Source organism: Podarcis cretensis (assembly GCF_951804945.1).
Source record: "Podarcis cretensis genome assembly, chromosome: 6".
Taxonomy (NCBI): Eukaryota; Metazoa; Chordata; class Lepidosauria; order Squamata; family Lacertidae; genus Podarcis; species Podarcis cretensis.
In genome coordinates, this window is record NC_137175.1 from 82,138,661 (window position 1) to 82,164,937 (window position 26,277).

At 39.0% G+C, this 26,277-nt stretch overlaps 1 protein-coding gene across 3 annotated transcripts in view; it reads left to right on the forward strand.

Moving 5' to 3' along the window:
• The first annotated feature begins 176 nt into the window (after positions 1-176).
• GPSM2 (G protein signaling modulator 2) overlaps positions 177-26,277 on the forward strand; it is a 35,261-nt gene continuing 9,160 nt past the window's right edge. Inside the window, exons 1-8 of one of the 3 annotated variants that reach the window (XM_079981390.1) lie at positions 177-414; positions 9,849-10,151; positions 17,936-18,157; positions 19,721-19,856; positions 20,619-20,761; positions 22,647-22,770; positions 23,649-23,764; positions 24,982-25,137. In XM_079981390.1, coding sequence (XP_079837516.1) covers positions 10,117-10,151; positions 17,936-18,157; positions 19,721-19,856; positions 20,619-20,761; positions 22,647-22,770; positions 23,649-23,764; positions 24,982-25,137 — 932 coding nt within the window. In that variant the 5' untranslated portion in view covers positions 177-414; positions 9,849-10,116. The remainder of the gene's footprint in view (positions 415-9,848; positions 10,152-17,935; positions 18,158-19,720; positions 19,857-20,618; positions 20,762-22,646; positions 22,771-23,648; positions 23,765-24,981; positions 25,138-26,277) is intronic. The other 2 variants (XM_079981388.1, XM_079981389.1) reach the window with 2 other exon arrangements.

Sequence of the window (26,277 nt, forward strand, 5' to 3'; positions counted from 1 at the left end):
AAGGACATCTCGGTACAGCGCATGCGCTCGCGGGCGGCAGTTTTTCCCTCCCACCCCTTTTCGCGTCTCTCAACCAAGCAGGCAAAAGCATGATGGGGGTTGGTTGGGGCGGGGCGAAGGGAGCTCGATGGTGCAATGCTATTGGCTGGGACGGTTCAGAGCGAAGCGTGTTTGTGTGTGAGAGTGCGCGCGCGTGGGGTGGGGGCGCCCCTCCCTTTCGGGGCGCTGCTGCTTTGAGCCACCGAGCTTATCGGCGGCTCCCCTTTAGTGCCTTACCCTCGAAGGGGCCGGGAGGCGTCGGACGGGGCGAGCGCCGAGCTCGAGGAGGCCTGGCGAGCTGCTCCGGGTGGATGAAGCTTTGCTGAGGGAAGAGTGGAAGTCGCCCGCCCTCCTTCGGGGGCTCCCCCTAGCCCGGTAACGTGGGGGGGGGGGACTTCACAAGAGCGGGAGGGGGGTCCTTTGTGGGGAAGGGCGAGGAATCCACTGACTGAGACCCGCGCGGCGGCGGCGAGGCGAAAACACGACGGAGCAGCTACGGTGCTTGTTTGTGAGGAGAATACAGAGAGTCGGGGTTTTTCTTTTTTTTTAAGGGGAGCCATTTTGAGGAAATCCTTACGGGGTCAGGCATCGATCCGCGTGAAGCCCTTGGCTGAAAGCGGAGCTTCTTATCGATATACAGTATATATATATATTATAATCAGCGCCAGGTGTGAGGGAGCTTTCACACGTACCTCGGTGGAGCTGTCTCTAGGGCTAGGTAAGAGAAGCAAGGCAACCCTCGGAACACCAGATACAGAAAAGCAGCGAAACGAGGTTCCCTCCTGTGTGGGAGAAAACTTGGGGGCTTCTGACATCAGTTTAGGTATTTAGCTGTAGGCCCTCTTTCCCTCCCTTGTACTTTTCAGGTTCTGCCATCCCTCTGTGTTGGATGCCACTTGAGTTGCCTCCTTGAAACTCCCTATTCATCTTTGCTTAAAGTTGCATACAAATATCCCAGTCTCTGTCTGGTATTTTGGGCATAAACTGGACCTACTTCAACACCTGAACAAGAATAATTGGGCAGTGTGCCTTCCTTCAGATTGTTTCATTGCAGGAATGGAGTGTTATAGGTGGTTGTCATTTTCCCTAAATGAAGTTGCTTGTGCCTGTGTGTAAAAAAAGGATTAAATACTCTGCAACTATTTCAACAAGTGTGTTCTTATTTATATTGTGTTGTACTGGATTAGTATTATTTTGAATGCTTTAATTCATTTTATATGGGTAGCATTTCATCCAAGCATACAGAAATAATTGTAGGTGAACCACAGGGAGCTGAACTGACTTGCCATGTGTTCAAGAACCATAAGTAAAAAGCAGGTGTGCCCATTGCCAGTCAATGAGGCAATTATTGGACCTCATCCATATTTGGAATTTACTGGCATCCCCATAATAACCACTTGAGCCCCCTGAAAAGTTGCTTCTGAAGGGGGTAGGAATCTCCTTTGGAAATGCTCTCTTCTCCTTGATGAGGCTCTTCAGGTCCAGGGTTTAAACAACTTTATTTTTACATATGTTTATGTAATCTAAACTAGCTTCAAAGATTGCTTACGGGAATAATTTATTAGGAGATGGACTGTTAGCACATCATAATTCAATATGAAAATATCCTATTGGTTTCTTGTTTTAATTTTTTTTAGGCTGCCTTTCAGGATGAAGTCCTGCCTAGGAGGCTACAAATATTAAATGATAAAATAGTTTCAGTAACATAACCTCATTTAAAAATATAAATTGCAAATATCAGAAATGACAATTCACACCACATTTTGAACCAGAACAAAAATTAGTACTGATCAGTAAATCTAAAAATAAACCAATAAGCATGTTCAAAAAGATCATCTAGTAAACAGTCATACAAAATAAGTAAGAATTTAGCCCTTTTGGAGACCAGAATGGGGCTAACTGTAAATCCCTTGGGAGGAAGTTTCACAGATTAGATTCATTGGGGTTGCCTTGCAAATTTTTTTGGGACGGGGCATATTTGGAATTTTGAGAAAATGCCACTGGTGCCAGTCACAAAATGGATGCTATGAGGCCATGGCATAATACAAAATGGTTGGCATATCAAAAAACCCAGAAAAAGACAGGACCGCTAAGTCGTGCAGAGAAACACCTCCAACAGTGGGGGGAGAGAGAAGCTCTTTGCACTTCTCTGTTCAGAATGGATGGGAGGGTAGTTGTGCAATCCTGGCATCCAATGAAATATGGGCATGTTTCAGGGTGTGTTTAGTGTAGGAGAGGCTCAGCCAGTGTACCTGAGCACGAAGAGCAAACATTTTTTGTACTTATTGTGGATTTTTTAGTGGATATTTACAGATAACTTTTGTGGGCACCATAGGAGAAACTGGCAGGTGTGATGTTGCCTTTGGGCATCATGTAGGTTACCTACTGCGGGGCCATGACAGAGAAAGCTCTAGTGCCTGCCAGTCTAGTGGATCTTAATAGTAGTCCAGTTGATCTTTGGGCACAATCAGGTTCAGGTGGGGGTAATCAATCCGTCAAATAGCCCAACTTAAAGCAGCTGTCAAAATGAACATTTTAAAATGTATTGTTTAACTTCCGTTTGCTTACTACCTACAAAACAGGTTTTCATTGAATATTAAAAAATGGAGTTATGTACTGAGGCAGAGCTTTCTAAACACTGTGTCGCGACAGGTTAGTGTGCCAACTACAGTACGTAGGTGCGTTGTGCGAACACTTCCCGCGCTTCTCTCCAGGCTGGAAAGGGGTTAGTTTAACCTCTGGTTTGCTAGTAAAACTGAATTACCGTACTGTGTCGCTGAATGATGCATGTCTAAAAAGTGTTTCACCAGCATGAAAAGTTTGGAAAACTGTGTTCTAAGGAATACAGTATGTGACTTTAGGAACAAACTTCCCACAGTCTATAGCATAGCTTTGCTGAGGGTCCAGTCCAACTAAATACTGCTGCAAAAAACTAAAAATGTTGAGTGGTAGCTGAAGCAGAGATAGAAAAGTCTTTTTCACTTTTTATGGGAAAAAGATTTTTTTAAAAAAATAAATAAATGTAGCTGTTTGGCAGTGTTAAAAAAACCACAAACGTGTTGCAAGCCAAGTTTGAAATCTCCTAATTGAATTCTAAATGGGAGTCATATTGACAGTATGTATCACATTAGTTTAAAATTTAGTTATTAAACATGTGTTTATTAATATTTTTTAATGATAGAGCTAGTCCTCATTACTCCTACTTACAATTATTCATTTATCATAATGTGCCAAGTGGTCACAATCCAACACACTGTTGACCATTCCTAAGCCTATTAAGTGTAGTTGACTTAGGTTATGCTTAGCTCCATCTTTGTGCATGGTCTTTTTCTTGCTTGTCCTCACAACTCTTGGAGGGCAATTAAGGGGGTTGTTCCATTTTATAGTAATGGAACTGATGCTGAGAAATAGCATTTTGCTGTCAGGCTACATGTGAATCTGGCTGAATAAGAATTAATAAAACACATTAATTCTGTCTCCTGGATATCATTATTAATATTACGGTAGCCCATATGTTCCTGTTAGTTTTTCAATGTTGGCATTTTAAAAATGTTGGCATTATTATTATTCTATCTATCCATGGTAAAGCTGGAGGGAACTTTAAATACGTGATGGCAACACCTCCTGGTGTAATTTCAAGACACTAAATAATAATGCTTCTGTGTGTTACAAGTTTGCTGTAGAGAAGCAGGACTAATTGAGAGATACTGCATGTTCTTTTGGATGCTCTTTGTTTGAAAGTTCCAGCCTTGAATTTCTGGTTGAATTGACTTCATTAAATGATCCCTGTGTTGTACTGTTGATGTTGTCTCCCTAGTTCAAATATGCTCTGGGGACATTAATGAGCAAAGTGCTAATTTAGAATTAATTCCATGCTAGTTTAGGGCCAGATTAGGCATTATGTCAATTGCATGAATGCAATTAATGTGCATATTTTTAATATATAAATAACAGAAGGAGTGGTGGTAAGCAGCATTTGGACCACAGGGGTGGTAGTGAGCAGTTTACAAAAGTTTCAAACATCATCAACTGATAACGACACTTTAAAACACAACAAAATGTTAATGTGTTGTGTAGCTCTCCATGAGACCAGACTAGCAGCTATGTCACCTTTGAGGATTTTCCATACCACTATCCCCACCCAGCATTTTATAGATACTGGGCATATTCAGCCCTTATGCGACTGTTTTAGAGCCTCTCCCATTTAGAGGCTTTTCTTTTAGCAAAACTTGTACATCTGCAAACTTTGAGCTTTACCTGAGTCTTCTGATACCTCCCTCTTGTGCAGGGGTTTTGGCTTCAAGACGATTCATTATTAGACCACTGTTAGTGTATTCAAATTGGTCCCACCACAACAAGATGTTGCCATGCATCCCTGATTGTGTGTGTGTTTCCTGAGCTTGTTCCTGAGGAGTTTGAAGAAGCAAATGTTAGCATCATGTGTGGGTGCTATACTTTTAGTTATAGTGCTTTTTAGCTTAGTGCTTGGGAGGTCTTCTTGAACAATTTGGGATGGGACCTGGGGGCTCTTGGGAGGGGGGTAATCCCAAATCAAGTGGGGGAGGGTCCACCTAATTTTGGAAGATTTCCCAACATATCTCAAAAGGGACCCTAAGGTGTGAAGGGGCAGAGCCCCTTATAGTATCCTGCTTGGGAAGTAATTATACCTGGTCAGTGATCAGCTTCTGTAATTGAAGCTTAAGGAGACAGGGTGCTTGAAAGCACGTGTGGTCTTCTCCGTGGCAGAAGGAGTTATTGTAGAGTTGGAAGTGAACCCTGAGGGTCATCTAGTCCGACCCCTGCAATGCAGGAATCTCAATTATATGATACATGATGACAGATGGTCATCCAACCTCAGCTTAAAGCAGCATTGACTGAACGGGTCCAAGAAGTAATGCATGCTTCTGAGAGGAGGTAGTCCTGGTTGACTTGAAGGTGATGGCTATGTTACTACTCTTTAAGAAAGCCACACTATAGCATGAGAATTGTAACTTGTCAATAAGAGGATACAGTGGTACCTCGGGTTAAGAACTTAATTCGTTCTGGAGGTCTGTTCTTAACCTGAAACTTCTTAACCTGAAGCACCACTTTAGCTAATGGGGCCTCCTGCTGCCACCGCGCAATTTCTGTTCTCATCCTGAAGCAAAGTTCACAACCCGAGGTAATATTTCTGGGTTAGCGGAGCCTGAAGCGTATGTAACCCGAGGTACCACTGTATTTGCCTCTGAACAAGATGTCAGTTTTAACTGTCAAAATTCAAGGCCATGTGCTGTTACTCTGTTGCAAGCCTGTTTAGTAACCAGGTGACATGTCTGAAAGATTGGGGGGCGGGGCGGGTCAGAGAAGATGAGTCTGGATCAGGTAGATTCCGTTTGATTGGTGTGGCAAATGACAGTCTCTGATTGGCTGGAGGTTCTAGTCAGTGAAGAAAGGGCAGTTAACTGTCACTGCGGAGAAATAACATCATTTGAAAAAATCAGTTGATGGAGGTTTGAGGTAAAGGCCAGCAGAGAAAGGTGGCATTGGATAGAGGTGAAGTTGGATAACCGAAGCTTGAATATTAAACTGTTCCTTCTTGGTGTGATAACTATATTTTGCTGGTGACTGTTTTAACTGTGTATTGACAAATGTATTTGTATTCTTTTCTCTGACTGACGGTCGAATAAAAAGGTTGATTGATTGATTGCTGGTGAAGATCAGAAGAAGTGAGCAAGTGCTGGGCAAAAAATGCTTCTTACTAAAAAGTTTCCATAAGTTTTTGAAAGCAGCTAAACTGTCCAAGCAGTCAGCTGAGGCTTTGGTGCCAGAGGCAGATTGTACCCAGTAGCTGAAGTGGGTGGTAAAATATTTTTTCTGGAGTTAAAATCCTATTGGAGGCTACTGTCAGCAATAATGTCTCTTGAGTCCTTAGAAATTTATAAAGTACATGAAAGCCCCCAAAATTTCCTTTATGTACAAAGTATCACTTTAATAATTGTAGTTAATGGTTCATTCTTCCTTCCGTGTTGGTGCAAGTCTCATGCTTAAGCATATTATATCCGCAATGAGGTTTTAAAAGCATTCTAAGAGAATGGGTGGCAGAGGAAAGGGATCACATTGAAGATCTCTGAGTTATTGTTGCAGGGAGTTCCATAGACACTGAAAGATACAAATTAAAGAAGCACAAATATCTAAACTTGTGTTTATAAAAAGTGGCTAATCCTTTCCTATATGGTTTTATTGCTGCTTTTGAATATTGGTGTTCTCAGTGGTGAATGTTATTGCTTATATGGTTATTTTATTGTAAACTAGAGAACTGAATAGTAAGATCATTATGATCTAGTCAATGTTTAAATTCCAGATAAAGTTATAAAAATCTGAAATATTGGAGATGGCTGTTCACAACATAATCTAACATCTGGCCTAGATGCCGATGTGCTGTAACATTCAGCCTACCTTCATAGACAAAAATTTGGAAATGCCACTAATAAAGTACATTTAAGTCTGACTTCATTGGAAATAGCTCCTTACTGAGCGTACAGGAATTTAAAAGTGCTATATTTTGCCTGGGTTGTGTACAAAATGTGAAGCATGTTTATCTTCAGTAGTGATTTTATGAGAGTATTTAATTTTGCTTATAATGGGATTGCATAGTCATCTGTCATCTCTTATTATTAAATGTTCAGTTTCAGTTTTGACATTAGAACAGGTAGTTTGGTTTTGGGAAGCACTCTATAGTATATTGGCTTCAAATCTTTTGAATAATTTTGAAAATCTATTTTGGTTAAGTTAGAGATGAAGATTTGTTATTTGAGGGCTAGAACTCTCAAGTGGGCATGATTGTTCACACATTCTTGGTTGTTTTAACAACTCTGGTATTAAAATGAACCTAGGACAAAGTGTTGCAGTATTTTGGAGTTTGCTCCTGGTTTTCTAGCTATAGTACTATATCGGGTTATGCTAGAGGAAACGTATGGAATACTTGTTGGGAAAGTAAATTGGTATCTTAACTGCTGACTTTTACTTACATTTTGTGGTGGAGTGAACTACCAATATTATATCCACTTGCATAGATGCTTTGAATATAATTTTTTTGTAATATGTTTATAATTCACATTTGTACTTATTTTTAGTTACACCCAATTCCCTACACAACCTTTTTTATTGGCTGAGATTCAGAAAATAATTAAACTTGTTCCATGAGCTTGAGCAGGACTTTAGACTTATTTTTCTTGAACAGCAACCCCCAGTGCTATGCAACAAACTTCTTTTGAAACTGAGTGGCATTTTAAAAACATTTTGTTACTTGGCATGGGAATTAGCCATTGAAAGAGGGTCAAATAAAACATTTCACTGGGCTAGCACAAACTAGTTTCCTGGACCTAGTCTTATGAGAGCTAAAACATTGATTGTACAGTATTGTAACATTTTCTTCTTGTAACTGTTTGAATGTAACTGAATGCAACAACTCCAACTAAATCAGCTTATTGTTTAGTGGTTTTTTAGACTTTGTTGTTGCATGGATCACTTGAAAATTGCTGGGGGTTTCAGTGTATCACCTACTAAACTTATTTTTTCAACAAATCAAAGCACACACAACTCATATTTTAATATTTTTTGTGATTGTCAAAACCAACATTGTGGGTGGTATTTAAGTTTTATTCAGAATAAACCTGTTGAAGTTGATGAATATGACTAAGTTAGGACCATTAATTACAATGGGCCCGCTATGAGTACAAATTAGTTGAATACCACTATTTATTATTATTATTAAAATCCTGAGCCTCTGTCAAAGCCACAAATAACTTTTAACTGGTAAATTCTTAGGAAATATTTTGAAAATAATGCGCCTCAAGCTAAAGCGTTGTTTAGTAATTGACCCCTGATCAAAATTACCTCTATTTCTGTCAAGGGGGAAAATAATAAAATAGAGGACCGACAAGAGTTTCTCAACTGTTTCACAATCTTTCTTCATAAACTATTTGACAACCTTTGCTGTACAGTCATACCTCGGGTTACAGACGCTTCAGGTTGCGTTTTTTCAGGTTGCGGACTGCCAAAACATGGAAGTACTGGAACGGGTTACTTCCAGGTTTCGGCGGCCACGCATGTTCAGAAGTGCTAAATTGCACTTTGCGCATGCACAGAAGCACCAAATCGCAACCCGCAGATGCAGGTTGCGAATGCTGCAGGTTGCGAACGTGCATCCCGCATGGATCACGTTCGCAACCCAAGTATGCACTGTATAGTTCATAAACCAGAAATTAGCATCATGCCCACATGCTTGCTCCTATCTCATACATTGAGTTTGGAAATTGAATTGTGGTTTAAACAACTCACCATTTCCTATTATGTCTGAAATATTTAATCATGGACTCACAGCTGTGATACGAAACTAGAATGTAATGGGAAAATTTAGTCTAAACAGACCACAATATAAGCACCAGAGTCAGTGTGCAAGGGGGGGGGGGAGAGTGTAGCATGACACTTATTCCTGGCTTAATATGCAGCTCTAAATGCTGCCAAAATGATGAGCTCTTCTCTGTCACCAGTCAGCATTATATTTGCTCATTCTATTAGTAGCAGAATTGTTCTTCTGTTGATTTCTGAACCACTTTTTTTTTTTACTGTCCATTTCATGATGCACAAATATGAAAATCACCTGGGAAATGCTAAAGAGTTCTGTGTTTGTTGAGCTCTAGCTGTAAGATCAGCACTAGCAGCAGGAACACCTGGGAGTCTGGAGAGGAACATAACATAACTCCAGCACTTCGTCTCTGCTGCTACCAGCCTCATCTGGAGTTCAAATGAGGAAGCCAACTATGAACCATCTGGCTTAGTTAAAAGATCCTTCTCCCTCAGAACAGTTTTAAGCCTGGTTATTAAGATTTAGAACTAGCAGCATGAATTAGATTTTATTGCCCTGTTAGATTTTATTTCAATTTATTTCACATGCTATGGCTATGTTAAATTTTATCATTCTAATCCTATCTGACTGTGGCATGGTTCATCTAAAGAAAATGATTATCTTGAATAGAAGCAAAACAATCATTTCATCAAGAATCCTAATAAATGAAATAACCATTCATGTGATTAAAATACCTTTTGAGTCAGTTGTAAACTCAGTTGTAGGCTGCTTTTCAGGGTAACATGTAAAGCTGAATCTAAAGCTGCATCCTTGAAAGTAAATCTAATTGAAATTGGTGCCGTTACAGATAGGTAGCCGTGTTGGTCTGCCATAGTCAAAACAAAATAAAAAAAATTCCTTCCAGTAGCACCTTAAAGACCAACTAAGTTAGTTCTTGGTATGAGCTTTCGTGTGCATGCACACGAAAGCTCATACTAAGAACTAACTTAGTTGGTCTTTAAGGTGCTACTGGAAGGAATTTTTTTTATTTTGTTTTGAAATTGGTGGGTTTTTTTCAAAATAAGCACGTCTAGAATGCAACTAGAATTGAAACTATGTCATAAGTAAAGCAAATGATAAAACGGTATCTGTACTGTATTTGGCATCTTGAGCTAGAACTGAAGTATGGACCAAGAAATACTCTTAAATGATGACTTATATTTAGTTTTGAAGAAAAAGGGCATGTGTGCATAGTTGTGTGTGCTGTTCACAATTAATGAGCGGTTTATGTATTTTTGTACTTGGGTATCCAACCTGAAAACAAAATATAAGATGAAAATTGACTTATAAAACAAACACCCCCTATTTGCATTATTTGTTTAAGATTGCTCAGCAGAGTTACACTTCTTTTTTCATTGGCTGTGGATTGTTGTGATGATAATTACATAGTTTGAAACAATAGCATATTTTGTTCCTTTTGCAGAAATACAACAGATTCAGCCACAGATACAGCCCATCATCTTATTTCTGAACATTTAAGTGGTATCTGACAAGGAGCTTCTTTTTTGTTACTAAAGAAGACTACTGCAACAAGAACATACAATTTATTAACTCCAATTTGCTAATACACTAACTGGGACTTTGTCGTAAAGCACTTCCTCATAACCTACTGGCTGCCCTGCACGCAACACACTAGCTATTGTCTTTTCTACTCATCATGCAACTCAGTGGAAGAAAATGTTTTGTTAAGCATGTGTGAAGGTCATTCATTTCATGTTCGTTACAGGTAAGCATGCTTACTAATTTTTTTAATATATACTTTTTAAAGGTTAGCAAAACAAGGCTTGCAAGTAAATTGCACGTTACTTTTTCAAAAGACTTCATAGACCCTTTTTTAGCACAGTGGTGGGGAACTTCTTTGGCTCTGTTGGTCAGATCTTTATCTGGTCCCACTTCCAAGGACCAACTTAGATAGTGGGTGGGATAACCTGTCTGACAGTGTTTTGGTGTCAGAGGATTGACAGGTTGCCCTTGCCAACTTGTCAAAATCCCTTGTGCATTGGTTTCCAAACACCTTACAGCCAGCTGTTTGGTGGGACCCACAACACAAGGGGCTCAGGCAACTATGTGTTCAGAAATTTGGGTAGCCTCTGAGCATGGGACAGCCAAAGTGTTTTGTCCATTGGTTTCCACCCACAACAGCAATGTCTCAGATAGAAAATACTTGGCAATATGTTTATTGAAAAGAGCTTTCTGTGAATCTTGTGTTGCATTCAGACCAAGTTAGTTAGGTTATCACTAACTCAATTGACTTCAGAGGGACTCAAGTACAACTAACTTGGTCAGGATCCAACCCCTTCAGTTTTAATATCTTCTGATTTTCCTTCTTGAATGAAAGATAATACATGAATCTGTTCTAAACAGCAGTAGCCTTCCCTGGAACATATATTTGTTTGTTGGTGCTTCTCACAACTTGTCTGGATATAGCAAATAGGTATTCAGGTGAGAGCAACTCATTTGCTTTTTTTTGCTCCTTATTCTTTCCTTGCTATGTAGTGTCTACTGTGGCAGTTCTCTTAGAGAGAGAAAATCAAGAAAGCTGCTATAGAAGTGGGTTGTGTTCCCTCTGAATAGAAAACAGTGAGGTTTTTTGGTGATGGTCAGTCTCAGTGCTAAAGGGACAAGTGTGGGAAATAACCATGCAGTAATAGCAGCAGAAATGAAGAAAGATTGCTGGCCAAGCAAGTAATTATCCTTCTTTATGAAATGAACAGAATTGTTCTAGAAAGACCATTTGTATGCATCTGATTCTGTACCTCACCACATGAACCACTGGATCAAATGCTTAGAAAAGGATCAGTTATTTTCAAACCCTGTTAAAAGCAAATGAAATCTGCCTTTAATAATGAGCACATAGATTTGCTTTACTTTGTTAGAAAAGTCTGCTAAATGAATGAGGAAATACCACATGAATTGCCTCATAGGGATCTCAGTGTGCTATTTGGTGTTCAACTAAGCAGTCCTTATCCACTACACAATTATGTGCACAAAGCCTTACATATTCTATTTCTATTCCTTTATTGAGTGGGACCAAAGCTGGCAAAATACTCTAGTGCTGTAAAATTAAGTTTCTGGATTTTGTATGACTACATGGCTCCTTTCCTTCTAGATGTATATGACCCATTTGCATTTTACTTATTTATTACTTTTTTATTCTCCATACAGAAAATGAAAAACAGATATAGCTGCTTTAGCAACAAGCAGTATACCAATCAGAAACTCTGAACTCTTGAATAAATGTAGTTTAGCTGCATGTGATGAAAAGCAAGTGTCTAAAGATAAGTCCAAAGATAGAAGTTTCTTTTTACTAAGTTCAGTAAAAATATGTATATGTTTATCAAGACATGACATTAGGCACCTATATTTGGTAAAAACTTTATTAACAGGAGAGGAAAGAAATGATGGGAAAGACACATAAATGGGAATCTTTTAGAAAACTGAAAAGTGTTTTCTCTTTAAAGGTCAGGAGAAGAAGAAAAAAAGAAATGTGAAAGGAATACAGTAGACACTTAGAGAAGCTTTTGGTTTGACAGGGATAATGGAATAAATAGAAAGTGCAAATAGCTTGCACTAATTATTTTCCAACATGTTTAAAATCTGTACGTTTTCGCTCATTGAGCTCATGCACCTCTGCATGTGGGTAGATGCAAACATTATCTTTTGGACATAATAACAGTGCAGGGATAGAAAGTGCAAAGCATTCTCATATTCTTCTATTGCATCTTAAACAGCAAATATGGCCCAGTTTCTTGGTAGCTTAATATAGAGGTGGACAGAAAGTTGACCACTATCTTCTAGTAGATCTCTGGGTGTTTTCCAGTTGATCAGCAGGGATTTCTGACTCCTGATTATTTATCAACAGCAACACTAAAATGACACTCCACCCATTACCCTGTTGAAATTAACAAAGCTGGAGCAGCTGAGGTTATCAAGAATGGGGTTTTCTTTGGAAGAACTATGAGCTCAGCTCTGGTCTCGGAAATACCGTATTTTTCGCTCCATAAGGCGCACCGGACCATAGGGCGCACCTAGTTTTTTAGGGGGGGGGGATCAAGAAAAAAAATTCTTATTCCCTCCCCCCAGCCCCAAAGAGCAAAGAAGCCAAGGCAGAGAGCGGGATCCATCCCGCTGGCTGTCTTGGCTTCCTCTTTAGCCGCGTGCAACCTCTCCAGCCGGGAAAGCTTTGCGCAGCCATCCCCAAGTTAGAGCAGTGCTCCATCTCACTGTTCTGGCTTCGGGGACAGCATTTGAAGCCTCCGCAGGGCAGCGGGGTGCGCAGTGCTCCATCTCCCTGTTCTGGCTTTGGGCTTAGCCGCACAGCCTGCATTCGCTCTATAGGATGCACACACATTTCCCCTTAATTTTTGGAGGGGGAAAAGTGCGTCCTATAGAGCAAAAAATACGGTAAATCCCTGGGGTCAGGATTCCTTAGTTCTAAATACATGCTTTTGCACATGGATCTGGTTGGTTCTTGGATATTATGTAAAAAATGAAGTATATCCTGCATGCCTGAAGTTTGCTCATCCCTGACTTAAGATGCATGCATGGTAGTGGTTGGGAAACAAAGACACTTGCTAGCATTCACATTCTTTCCCACAGTTGCTTAAAATAATTTAGGACTAAATTATTACTCAGAAGTACCAGCAAAAAAGCATTTTATAAGAATTTAGAAGCTTAAAAAAGAAAAGATTGAGAAATTCTAAAAGGAATGGAGGCAAAATAGGCAATGTGTTGTGATTTATGAGACCAAAATTGAAAATTATATTTGAGAAGCATTTTGTTCAGAGAAGAATGATTCTGTTGATTATATGTAGAACCAAAAACATTAAGATTAAGCAGCAATATGTTGGAAATATTTACACAGAATCTAAAAAACTGTCATGCGGTAAGCCAGGACATTATTTATCTTGAAATGTACAAACCAGGAGAGTTATCTTTTTTCCAATCTGCATCCTTAACAATATATCCTTTTATTGAGTACTGGAAGAGATAGTGAAAATATGAAACTGCTTTTCTTGTGACTATTCGATGAATTCCTAAAAATGTATATATTGCTCCCTCCCACTTGATTTTTTTTGCATAATGAGCATTTTTAAAACATTTCATAAGGTTTTAAAAACAGGCATAGTGCAGTTGTAAAGCGTTTGCTCAGCTGCTAATGCTGTTCCTGTAATTAAAAGCAAGTTGTATCTCACCTCAGTTAAGGCCCAGCTTTTAGATCCAATGAGATATCTGTAAATAGCTTTTCTTCCCAAAGCTGCTTTGATCTCCAGTATGGCATACCAAAAAATTGCCTTCGCACAATTGAACAGGAGTTATTTGCTGTTATCCCTTTGTAACACTAAACACTTCATATCTGCATCTCTGCAAGCTCTGCTCTTGAGTCATAAAAATACTTCCAGTATTGTGTCCATCTATCGTTAAGCCACTTTATGCATATAGTATAATTTTCATAAAATTCTTCTTCATTTGACTTTGTGCTTTAAAATCTTTATTAAAAATCAAAATCTACCCATTACTTAAAATGAAAATTCAAGAAAGGATAACCATAAATTTATCATGCTAAGTGATAGGAAAACCTCTACATGTTGTTGAGCACTATAATTTCTAAATGTCAAGTTAATTGAATGTGACATTCAACATGAAGTGCCCGGAGAGAACCTCTTTGGAGGGGATAGGATTAGGTAAGATTACCCAATAGCGTGTCTTAATTCTTTTGTTGTGGTGGTGTTACATACTGTTGTAGGCAATTTTGTTTTTAGTCAAGTTATGCTGGCTAGACAGCGTTGTAACAAAATGAAAGAAGTTGGCTTTTAGTTCTGTTTAAGATATTTTGGCAAGTTTCCAAATCTATGGTATGGCTGGCCAACATGAGACACTAGACTTACAAACGAAATATAAGATTTATTTTGTACGTTTCCTGACTAATAGGTGTACACTATTTTTTTTAACAAAAGCTAAGAATGTCTATCATATCCTTGTGTTTAGGCTGCGGAGTTTCAAAAGCTAAGAGGTACAGTATACTTTTGGTAGTTTCTTACTACATATAGTCTGTGGTGCATTAATTCTGCAGTTGTTTTGACTAGAAATTTTAAAAGGTCCTGTTGCATGATATTGAAGAAATATATGTTATTTGGTATATACAAAATTGGGGTTTATGTTGCCAGTTGACAACCTATATAACGTTTGGATGGTATTTAAAATAATTGCACTATTTATTAATGCAGTCAGGTGCTGTACCGTACTAACTGCTTATGTGACTTCATGCTCCAGTTTTTCTAGTATGGGTAAAATGCTGCATATCACTTTTAAAATGCTTTTTGTGTGTTCTGTGTATTTCTGTAGTCCTAACTGCTGGACTATATGCTTCATAATGTTAACAGTCATCTTGTTGTGAATATATGGGTAGGATTCAACTAATTTGTTCCACGTGATATTTTGGATAGTAAACCGATTCACTGTTTGCTAGAGGATAGTTTTGTTATGTGGATTTACAACTGGTTGGAATGAATATATTCAAAGAGTGCATATCAGTAATTCCTCATTAATCTGGTTTCAAGTGGGGTGCAGCAAGTCCTTGTTTTAGGCCTGGAATTCTTCAGACTTTTATGTGTGACTTAGACGAAAGGGTGTATTAACTAGTTTTCAAATTTGAGGATGGCAGAAAACTGGGAAGGTTAGCTAACTCCTCAGAATACAGTAGTAAACATAAAATGTGCTTGATGGAATGGAAAACTGACTGAAACATACAAAATCAAATTCCACCAAGGTATATGCAAAGTTCTGCTGGGAACCAAATGCATGTGTAAAGAATAGAGGATTTCTGGCTTGGCAGAAAAACGTGAAAAGGATCTCTGGATTGTAGTCAGTCACACATTGAACATCTGGACAAATTGCAATGGGTTCAGTGGACAACTACAGATATGGTCAGGGATGTGGAAGGCAAGTCCTCTAAAGAAAAAACAACTGAGGATGTTTAGCCTGAAGAGAAGATTTGGGCTTAGGGAGACACATGATAGCACTGTTCAAATACCTGAGGGGCAGTTGCATAAAATGAGGTAGGGCTGGATCTAATGGACTAATCTAATGGAGGGTAGATTTCAGTTGAACATTATCAGAGCAGTTCAGCATTGGAACAAATTACCTAGATGGATGGTGAGCTTTAGCTGTAGTTTTTCAAGCAGAACATATATTGGGGATGCCCTTACTCAGGATTTCTTGTCTTGAGCAAGGAAGTTGACTAGATAGTCTGTAAGGTTCCCCCCGCTGCCTCTGTGATTCTAACATGGGCTTCAAGTAAAGCCTGTAGTGCAAGGAACTTGGATTTTTTGTCTTCTTGCCTGTTTTCTAGTCATTATTATATGTAATTACATCTTGCTCCCCACCTTTTTCCTCTGTGATAATATGCTCAGTGTTCTGACTTGGTATTAAGTATTGCCTTTAACCCACTTAACAGGCCGAGCTCTTTAGAAGCCAGAGAAAGAGGGATGGAAGATTTCCATGGTCTGTCTTTCCAGGCTTCTCCCAAATAGTTCAGGCAGGGAATGAGGAAGGAATTCCTGCTGGCTGAATTGTACCCAAGAGAATTGCAGTCCAACTGGCACGAATAACTCGTTCTTTCTCCCTCCTGTAAAGGTTGAATCCAAGAATATGTGTGAAAGTTGGCTGGGTAAGAGCTGAGAACCTAAACATTATTGAACACCAGAATGACACATTAGGGGCCTGAGTGCAAGGATTACGCTTTCTAAATGAAAAGACCCTTGTTGCGTTGTTGTTTTTTTAAAAAAACCCTATAAATACTCCACATGTTAATACAATATCACCTAACTTGTTAACTTGCCTGTTCTGGAAATTCAGGCCAGAATCTTGATTCTGAAGCAATCATGGAACCAGTTCTAATACAGCATCAGTATTGCTTTCTATGCATATCTTCCATGTGTGTTCCCCCCACCCCAAATAAATAAAAACAGGGTAACTGTCAGCACTCTTTCAGAGAAGATGGGAGGCAGTACATCTGATTTTAAGAGCTTGCATAGGTGGCAAAACATGCACTCACGTTTCTTACTGTAAAAGCCCAACACTGCAACCAGGAATCTGGAATTAAATACATAGATGGTATATTTTGGTGGTACAATTAATTTTTAATTTAAATCACATAGCCACTTGAGATTCATCAGCTAAGAGATTCACGATCTTCTTTCCACTTTCCATGTTTCTGTGCTGAAGTCGCAACATAACGGAGCAATTCAAAGCATGCAACACAGCAGTCTAGTAAGGTCCAAACCAGACAGAACAGGTGGTGGCAGCAGCAGGGGGTAGGATATCAGTGATTTAGGTCACCCACAGTTCTTGTTTAGCTGTTCCATGGGGCTGTGTTAAAGAGTGGGACTGGGGTGCTCAGGAAGAGGGGATTTAACCCTTTCAACCCTTTCCATACCCTTTCCCCAATATAAATCATCTCATTTATTCCATTGGGTGGAGAGGGGTGGGGGAGAGAACTTCTTCCACAACTAGGCATACGTAGTGTACAGTCAAGACATACCCAAATAGACATTATATACCAGGGGCCTTACAAATGCATGAACTGCAACTTTTTGTTCTGCACTACAGTTTAGTACTCTAATTATGCTTACCACTGTAATCTAAAACCTGTTGTACTTGATTAAGGTCTTTTTGGTAGCTTAAAACATGAAGCAGTGTCTGCTGCTTATGCAGGACAGGCACAGAGATATTCAACCATCAGTCTAGTCAATTGAACTGAAATGTAGCCTTGAAAATAACCATTACAGTGGTACCTCGGGTTAAGTACGTAATTCGTTCCGGAGGTCCGTTCTGCTGCTGCTGCCGCGCCGCCGGAGCACGATTTCTGTTCTCATCCTGAAGCAATTTCTTAACCCGAGGTACTATTTCTGGATTAGCAGAGTCTGTAACCTGAAGCATATGTAACCTGAAGCGTATGTAACCTGAGGTACCACTGTACTGGGTTGGAAATCAACCCTTTCCTCTGTTGTGTGAAATGGGCTGCACTATAAGGTCCTTAACTGGGAAGCCAGTAAATAAGTCATATTTCTGGCTGCATGTGCTGAAAGAAGCTCCTCCAGGTAACTAGGTGTGGATTGTTTTCTACTGAAAAACAGATATTTAACCTCTTCTTTCAGGCTATTGGTTAGCTGCAAAATGACTAATGATGTGTTGGTGGGCTACCAAACATGTTTATTAAGTGTATGTGGTGCTTAGGATTGCTGCTGCAACCACACCCTCTGCTTTGTATAATAATGTACCATATATGTAATAAGGGCATAAGCTGTTCTAACATAATTGGAACTTAATTTTAATTTTGCTAAATCATATGAGTGCTTAAGTGTGCACTTGAACTAAGCATATTTTATTTATGTTTCAGTAAAAGTGCCTAGCAAGGGATTTTGTGTGGGTTTTAGGTAGGTCTTAATGACAGCTGCAGGGAATAGCCGTATATTGGAACTCATGGCGTCTTGCATTCCATCTCTGCAGAATGGAAGCTTCTTGCCTGGAGCTTGCCTTGGAAGGGGAGCGGTTGTGTAAAGCAGGGGACTGTCGAGCTGGTGTCTCTTTCTTTGAAGCAGCAGTTCAGGTTGGAACAGAAGACTTGAAAACCCTCAGTGCAATTTACAGCCAGCTGGGCAATGCCTATTTCTACTTGCATGAATACACAAAAGCTTTGGAGTATCACCACCATGATTTAACCCTTGCAAGGTAACGTTAAATTTTGATTCCTTCAGGATCCTCTAGATAGCAATTACTTTTTCTGTTTGTGAATAAACTTTGTTCAGTGAAATTGACCAGATATACTTGACCATATATTGAACACATGATAATGGAATGTTGCTCGGTATAATTCTGTCAACAGAAATTTATTAGGCTAATTTCTGCTAATTATGTGATGAAATATGCTAATAGGATTTCATGAGAGCGGTCACAGATGTGTCCAGGGTATTATATGAAAGCAAGGCATGCATTGATCACTAATACACAATTTGACTTGGGTCCTAATTTGTATTAGTTGTGTATAACTAATCTTCCTTCTGCCACCTGCATATCTGAAAATACAACCTTAGAAAGCATTGTGTAAAATATGTACTGGAAATTAGTTTTTTCAAAAAGGGTTTCCTGACACTAATATTGTGGTGGTGGTGTTAATTAATCTTCATTAAATTTTAAAACACACACTGTTTTACTCTCAAAACAATATTATACACTTCAAAGAAACAAACTGACAGAGCATAAGATTGGCAGCCAGTAAAGTACTACATAAAGAAAAAAATAGATATATAAATGCAGTTTATACCATATCCAAAACATATCCATCAGGCACGTAAGTTTGTTATTCATTCTTCTCGTTGTTTTTAAAAATATTCATTATTCTTCTAAGTCCAGGTCCATTAGTTAACATCAAGAGCTGCAGATGATTTGGGATAAAGGAAGGGAGGTCTCATAACAAGACCTGAGCTGGCCTGACTGGGCATGGTAGCTCCCAGCAGGACGGAGGCTATTGCCTCTGCATTCTTTCTTCTTATTTTTGCAAACATTGTATAGACAGGGGTGCCCAGCTGGGCATGTAGATGATCACATATTCTCATTCTTTTTACTTTTACTTTAAGAATGTATTTTTCCACAATAAAATGGTGCTTATTCTCAAGTAAATGTGTTTAGCATGAGGACAGCAGAAGCTTTGGTTTGATTTTTGTGCTAATGTAGTAGAAATGTAGAAGCAGTGGTAAAGCATAGAGTGGTGGCAGGGAGTTGGGGAAAAGAGAAATGTTGTACGCTTCAAAATTGAAGTAATACACATAGCTTTCTAAATCCACCCCCCCCCCGTAAGATCATTAAGTTCAGAGTATAAAATTACCTAGCTGCACCAAGTTGTAATTGAATTCTAAATTATAGTACATTTACTGTGCAATACTATGCACATGTACAAGTCCTATTGTTTGCAGTAGTTCTTAACATACTAGTGAGAGCATTTAGAATTGGAGCCATAGCATTGTAGCAGTTTGACCAATGTTAAAATATCTCCAAGCAGTCTTTGCTAAGCCATTAGCTGGAATTAATGTGATCACGGGTTGTCTAAAATACATAAATAAGGCTTAATACTGAGTAAACATATTTAGGATGGGACTCAAGTGTGTTCAAATTGTAACGAACATGTGGTAACTAATGTAGATAATTAATAGGAAAATATTTCTGTTTAAGGTAGGTTGAAGTCCACATACGTCATAAAAGTGGCAGAAATGAGTTCATATTTCTTTTGATTTTCAGGACCATTGGGGACCAGTTAGGTGAAGCTAAAGCAAGTGGAAACTTGGGAAATACCTTAAAGGTCCTTGGAAATTATGAAGAAGCAATTGTCCGTTGTCAGAGGCACCTCGACATTTCTAGAGAGCTAAGTGACAAGGTAAAAACACTTGCTATATTTAGCACTGTTGGGGGGGGGTGGAGACAGGAAGTGTTCTTTTAAACAAGGTTATAGCTAAAGATTTATTTGGTTCACGTGATTTCAGTTTTGTTCAGGGGCACTGTTTGCCCCTCCTGCTTCATTGGGAGTTTCAGTCCACAAAATTGGGAGGGTACCACATTTACTGTCTCTGTCGTAATAATATATTTGATATGTAGAGAACAAAAGAGCATCTCATTCTAGCTCTCTATAACCTTTATGGATCTCTGGGTACCAATCCAGACTGGCCTTAAACACCATTCACCATTTTGCTTTTCTTAACCTCTTCCCGTGCCATTTGTCTTCGTTAAAAGCAAATAGGTGTAGGAATCTGCCAGTTGCATGAACCATGGGAAATCATTCATACTCGATTGCTTGGTAGCACCTGCATGTTCCTGAGAACTCGTTTTGATAGTCTAAAAAGAAAGTTTTGTGCCTACCGATCCAGGTAGCATGTGTTTGGATAATTAAAAGAGGTCTCTGTGGAGTTCTTGCAGTCTGCAGATGTGGCACCTGATAAAACATTTTTGCAAATATAGTTATCCTTCTTGGGGAATGCTGTGGTGAAATGGCTCATCAGAATTGCAGGAAAGGAATGATTGTTTAGTATAAATGGGATGACATCCATTGTTGAATAGTTGAGAAATGTGCTTTTATATGTCTGGCTGAAAGCATTCATAAGGCAGTAAGTTTGAAATTCATTTCCAGCCTTTTCTTCTTTAGGTTGGAGAAGCAAGAGCACTTTATAACCTTGGAAATGTATATCACTCCAAGGGTAAAAGTGTAGCCTGTGCAGGTACCCATGATCCAGGAGAGTTTCCAGATGATGTTAAAGCTGCATTGCGGAAAGCTGCAGATTATTATGAGTAAGTAACAAAGGGAGCGGGGAGAACTATTCTTGGAAGCGGAGTTGATGTAGCTTAAAATAGTATTTATATCCCTTTAAAAATGTGCTTTATATTAGACATGCTTTCAAAACTGTGTTTCTAATTCCCCTTCTCTATATAATAAGCTCTTTTTGTTTGAAAATTTGTTAAAGTCCAAACACAAAAATAAATTTCAAAAATAGAACATATGAAACATTCAAATGAAACCTTGTCTCTCCAGTTGCAGCAGCTTAATTCTGGCCAATAAAAATGCACTTGCTGATGAATTTCTAAGGAGGGAAATGTCAACAGTTATAGAGTAACTGTCATAAAAGCTGTTTATGTGCCTTTTCAAAATGAAATTAATTCACAGAGAGCACAGTGTAGGACACCCTTTCAGTTTATCATAGCAGTCACAATGGTATGTACTGTTTCGTTCAAGATTTTATTAGTTACCAAACTTAGGCCTGCATTGTACCTGAAACAGTACCAGAAGCCAATGAAGGCTTGTCAAGTCAAAACTATATGGGTTGTTGCTTCTTAATAATCTGCAAGGGCTATCACACATTAAATGCATTTCACTTTGAGGTTGTTTCACTGAATTTGGAAGAAAATATATATACAGTCATACCTCGGGTTAAATATGCTTCAGGTTGAGCGTTTTCAGGTTACACTCCGTGGCGACCCGGAAGTAACGGAATGCGTTACTTCCGGGTTTCACCGCTCGTGCATTTGCAGACGCTCAAAATGACAGAAGCAGCGAAACGTGGCACGCGCAGTCATGTGTTATGTACTACTCAGGATGCGGACAGGGCTCCGGAACGGATCCCGTTCGCATCCAGAGGTACCACTGTACAGCCTTTATGGAAAACTGCTGCATGTCACTCCCATTTGAACTCCATCAATACTTTCCTATCCCAAGTCATGAGATCTGCTGACCACTGGTTTCAACAGTATTTGGCTTTAGTCTGGTGACACACATCCCATTTCAAACCATGAACATATATTTATGAAGGAGGAAAATGAAAAAAAAAAATTGTGTAGGAACTTTTAACAGTAACCAAAGAGAAGCAAGTTTGCTTTCATTTTGTCTGTGCTCTTCCACGTTTTTATTAAAAATGTACATTTCCATGAGCTGATAACGAATCAGGTTGTAATGTGAAAAATAATAATTATAAAACAATAGAGTTAAAGAGACCTTGTTGTTCTCATCAAAAACGTCATCCACTTAATCTTTAGTGTGTGTACCACCCGACTTTTACAAGCCTGATTCATATAAATGTTTTTTGCATGGAAAAGCCACTAATAACTGATGGCTTCCTCTGCTCATCTCCCTATTTTTCCGGAATATCGCAATGCAGAAAGGTGGAAAATGGGATTCTGTTTTGGTGAATTTCTGCTCTTCAACAAACTGACCACATGTTTGTAAGCCTCCAAAATCTCTCTTTAGGCACAGGTGCCAACCATTTTGCACAGGGTTTTGTTTCTAGCTTGAGCGCACATAAGCCTGCTTTGCCCTATTATGCCCTCTTCTAGGTCCACAGGTACCCACATATTGACAATTGCACATCTGTTGAACACGTGCAAAGTGGTCACTGCCTATATACGCAACAGCTCTTCAAGGGGAGAATGACATTAAGTTGGGTTAGGCCCTTCTTCCTATCTCTGGAAGGCAATAAAAGGACATCTTTGGATCAGGGCTCTTGTGAGGGTGAAAGCATTAAACCACCTAATATTGATGGCTTCTAGCAAAAGTTATTAATGTATTGTGGTTATCGTGTCAGTTCCATGAGCAGGAAGAACAGCCACCTTCATGGCTGCTAATTGTTATGCATTTCTAACATAAACCTTTTAATTGTTTTTATTTTGTTTCCCTGTTAAATAGGGAGAACTTGACATTAGTGACAGAGCTGGGTGATAGAGCAGCCCAGGGACGTGCCTATGGAAACCTGGGGAATACTCATTATCTTCTGGGCAACTTCAGGAGTGCTGTTACTGCCCATGAACAGGTACAAGAGAGTGCTCTGTTCACGCATAACACTAACCCATGGTTTGTTTCAACAAACCAGAAGTCATCCTGCAGAGCCGTGACTTGTTTCTCCCAAGCTTGGTTTGTTTTCTGACTGCTCTTGCTTTGCTGTACAGATTGGTGAGCATCTGGGGTGGTATGGCCAAAGACTTTTTGGTTCAGACATAATGCCACACAATAGTCTAAATAAGTCTATAAGCCAAGAACAAACCATGGCTTTATTTCCAGAAAACAAACAATTGTTAGTCAACTGGGCTGGGTTCAGACAATCCACACTTTGGATGAAGAAACCTTGGCTTGGTGTTATGTGCATGACATGCCAGAATATAGTGATAGTTTCCAGCATGATGTATTCTGCACCTGCCATTTAAAAAGCAGGTTTTTATTATTGCTACTATTACTATTATTATCACAAAGAATCTGTAACAATGTATGTTCTGCAGAAATAGCTGAATTTTTTATTAAAAGAAACCCACAGTAAGCATAGCTGTCAACGTTTCCCTTTTTAAAGGGAAATTCCCTTATTCCGAATAGGATTCCTTGCAAGAAAAGGGAAAAGTTGACAGCTATGACATTAAGGTTTATTTGAAATCAGTAACCTGGGATTCTAAAATTTTGTGCTACATATTGAATTCCATCCTTTTACAGTTCACAACTACTTACTGGATATCAGTATGAACCATTACAAACAGCAGACTTGAGAATTTAAAAGTTGTTTTACTTTGAATTTTTCAGGAAAGAGTTACTGTTCCTTCTTTCAGGACACAGTAGTGGGCATATGGGTTCCTAACTATTCCAGAGGAGGTAGTTGTCTATCAGAAATTCACAGTATTTGACAACAGAACCTTTCTTTTTCAGCGCCTTTTAATTGCAAAAGAATTTGGTGATAGAGCTGCTGAAAGAAGAGCCTACAGCAATCTTGGAAATGCTTATATTTTCCTTGGAGAATTTGAAACTGCTGCCGAATACTACAAGTTAGTCAGTATATTGTTTAATACCTAACCAAAGTATTATTTTCATAAGTTTTCCAATCCTTCTAGTTTTCATTATAAATTTATAATCCTTCAGATTTTAGCCTATCTGGTAGGTTAGACTCAGATATAACTTGCCCTGGACCACCCAGAGAATATTATATTTGTGTGAGCCTGGATTTTCTGTTTCTAACTCCAAATCTGAAGCTACTTTCAGATTTAGATGTTTTATTTGAATATTGATTGGTTGTCTTCTCTTTTCTGAGTTTACTTAAGATCTTTTCAAAAGGTTGGTATTGGCAATCCTCCCTTGAAAATTAAGACCCTCAAAATCAGTTTTTATTAGAACATATAAACAATCTGTGCCACTGTGAGAACAGAGCGGTAGACAAGATGGGCCATTGGCTTGATTCAGCAAGCTCTTCTTACGTTTTTTAATGCTCTAAACTATCTTAACTCATCTAAGGATCTAACAAACGACAGCTGTTTTAGAATATCATTTTAGGAAAATACCAATATTTTGGGAATGGTCAATGGTAGAGCATCTGCTTGTGTGTGCAGAAAGTCCAAGGTTTAATGCCTAGCATTTCCTAGTAAGACTGGGAATGTCCTCTGCCTTAGAACCTTGGAAGAGCTGCTACCATTCACTGTAGACAAGCCCTGAGCCACATGGACCAATGGTCTGACTTCCTGTGTTTATGTGTTCTTACCCTATGGCTTTAGACTGCAGCACTGGTTCTGTGGAAAATGTACCCCATTATTTGATTAACCTGTTTTTTCTGCAGTTTATACAAAATCCTTAGATCTAGCTGTTGATGGGAAACCTAAGTGGTCTGAACTGCAAAGTAGGGTGACCCTGTTAGCAGTGGTAATATTTGCTTTGGCAGCTTCTAAAGTTTGAGCCAGTTTTCTGCCCTCTCAGTAGCATGATAAATACATTATATTGTTTTGTTGAAGTTATTACTATTTTTTTTATTTCTTTGTTGCGACTCCTAGTCTAAACAGTAGAGATTGATTGATTGATAAAGACCCATTGTATGTTTGTTTATGCATATATACTATTTGTGTAAGGAAAAAGACTGTTTTGGAAATGGGGAGACAATTAGCTTTGTATAGGATTACATTTGTATATTAAACATTGAGAGCCACTTGAACTATGTGCAGATACATTCTTGTTAGTCATGTAAGCAAAGATTATTTCTAGCTGTTTGTACTTTTAGGAAAACACTGCAGCTCGCCAGGCAGCTTACAGACCGGGCTGTAGAAGCACAAGCTTGCTACAGCCTTGGGAATACATATACTTTACTTCAAGACTACGAAAAGGCCATCGATTATCATCTGAAACACTTGGCAATTGCTGAAGAACTGAATGATAGGTAAGGCTTTTAAAAGTCCACTGTTCATTAACAAGAGAGAGATCTTTTTGAGGGTATAAAATTAAGTTCCTATAGAATAATTGTCCTATTCAAATAGACAAAGGTCCAAAGAACTACACTATGCATGCCTAAGAACCTGCCCCTGCCCCTTGGGATTTTCCCCTCCACCCTTTTGAACTGTAGGTGACCATGCCATATCATAAACTTGTTTGAAAATTCCCTTCAGTTTTGTGCAGTGACTTGTCCTTTGATCTGCAACTTTAGAAACAAAAGCCTGGGTTCAATATCTAGATACAACTCTGGAAACTTCAATAAGCACTAATTATTTTTAAAAGTTGTGAGATTTGCATTGGGATTAGCCAGCTTTCTGTCACTAAGCTTTGTATTATGTAGCTTTAGGGCTTTTAATTGAAATTGTGCATTAATGAGATTTTGTATACTCGAATTGAACATAAACTCCATTCTGTGTTTTGCTGTTTTGTTACTGAGAACCAATTCATTTAAGTATTACTTTAATTGAGCAGCTTGTGGAAGTATGCGTGTTCATACTTCTGATTCTCTACAGTTAACATATGAAGCAAAGAGAAATGGATCCCACCTGCAGAGACCATAAAGTAATGCATTTGTTGACTGACGGTGTTAAGTGTGTTGTTGCCAGTAAATAAAACAAAAATAAAAGCTAGTTAGCTTTGTTCAGTAGCATTACTAAGAGCGTGTAAACATTACTTCCTCAGGAAGGGAGGGAAGCCTATCTCCCAAGGAATCACATAATTGTAGAGTTGGAAGGGACCCTGAGGGTCATCTAGTCCAACCCCCTGCAATGCAAAGAATCTCAACACATGGTCCTCCTCCTATTTGAACCTATACTGGATGCTGCTTAGCTTTGCAAATGTGCCAGCAGTTTCAGTGCTGCACCACTAGGAGGACTAGTTGATTCAACAGCCACTGTCCATTGTTCTCTCCCCATTCCTAGGGGGTTAGCTAAATTTGAGCCACACCTCCTGACTTCACTGACTACTACAGTAGCTGGAAGAAAGCTAGGCATGTAAATTTGTAGCAACCTAGTGAGCTAAAGGGAGCCCCAGCTGACAAAGCATCAAGGTGAGTTAAGCAAGTGTGCAGGTTTAGCAGCAGGGCAAG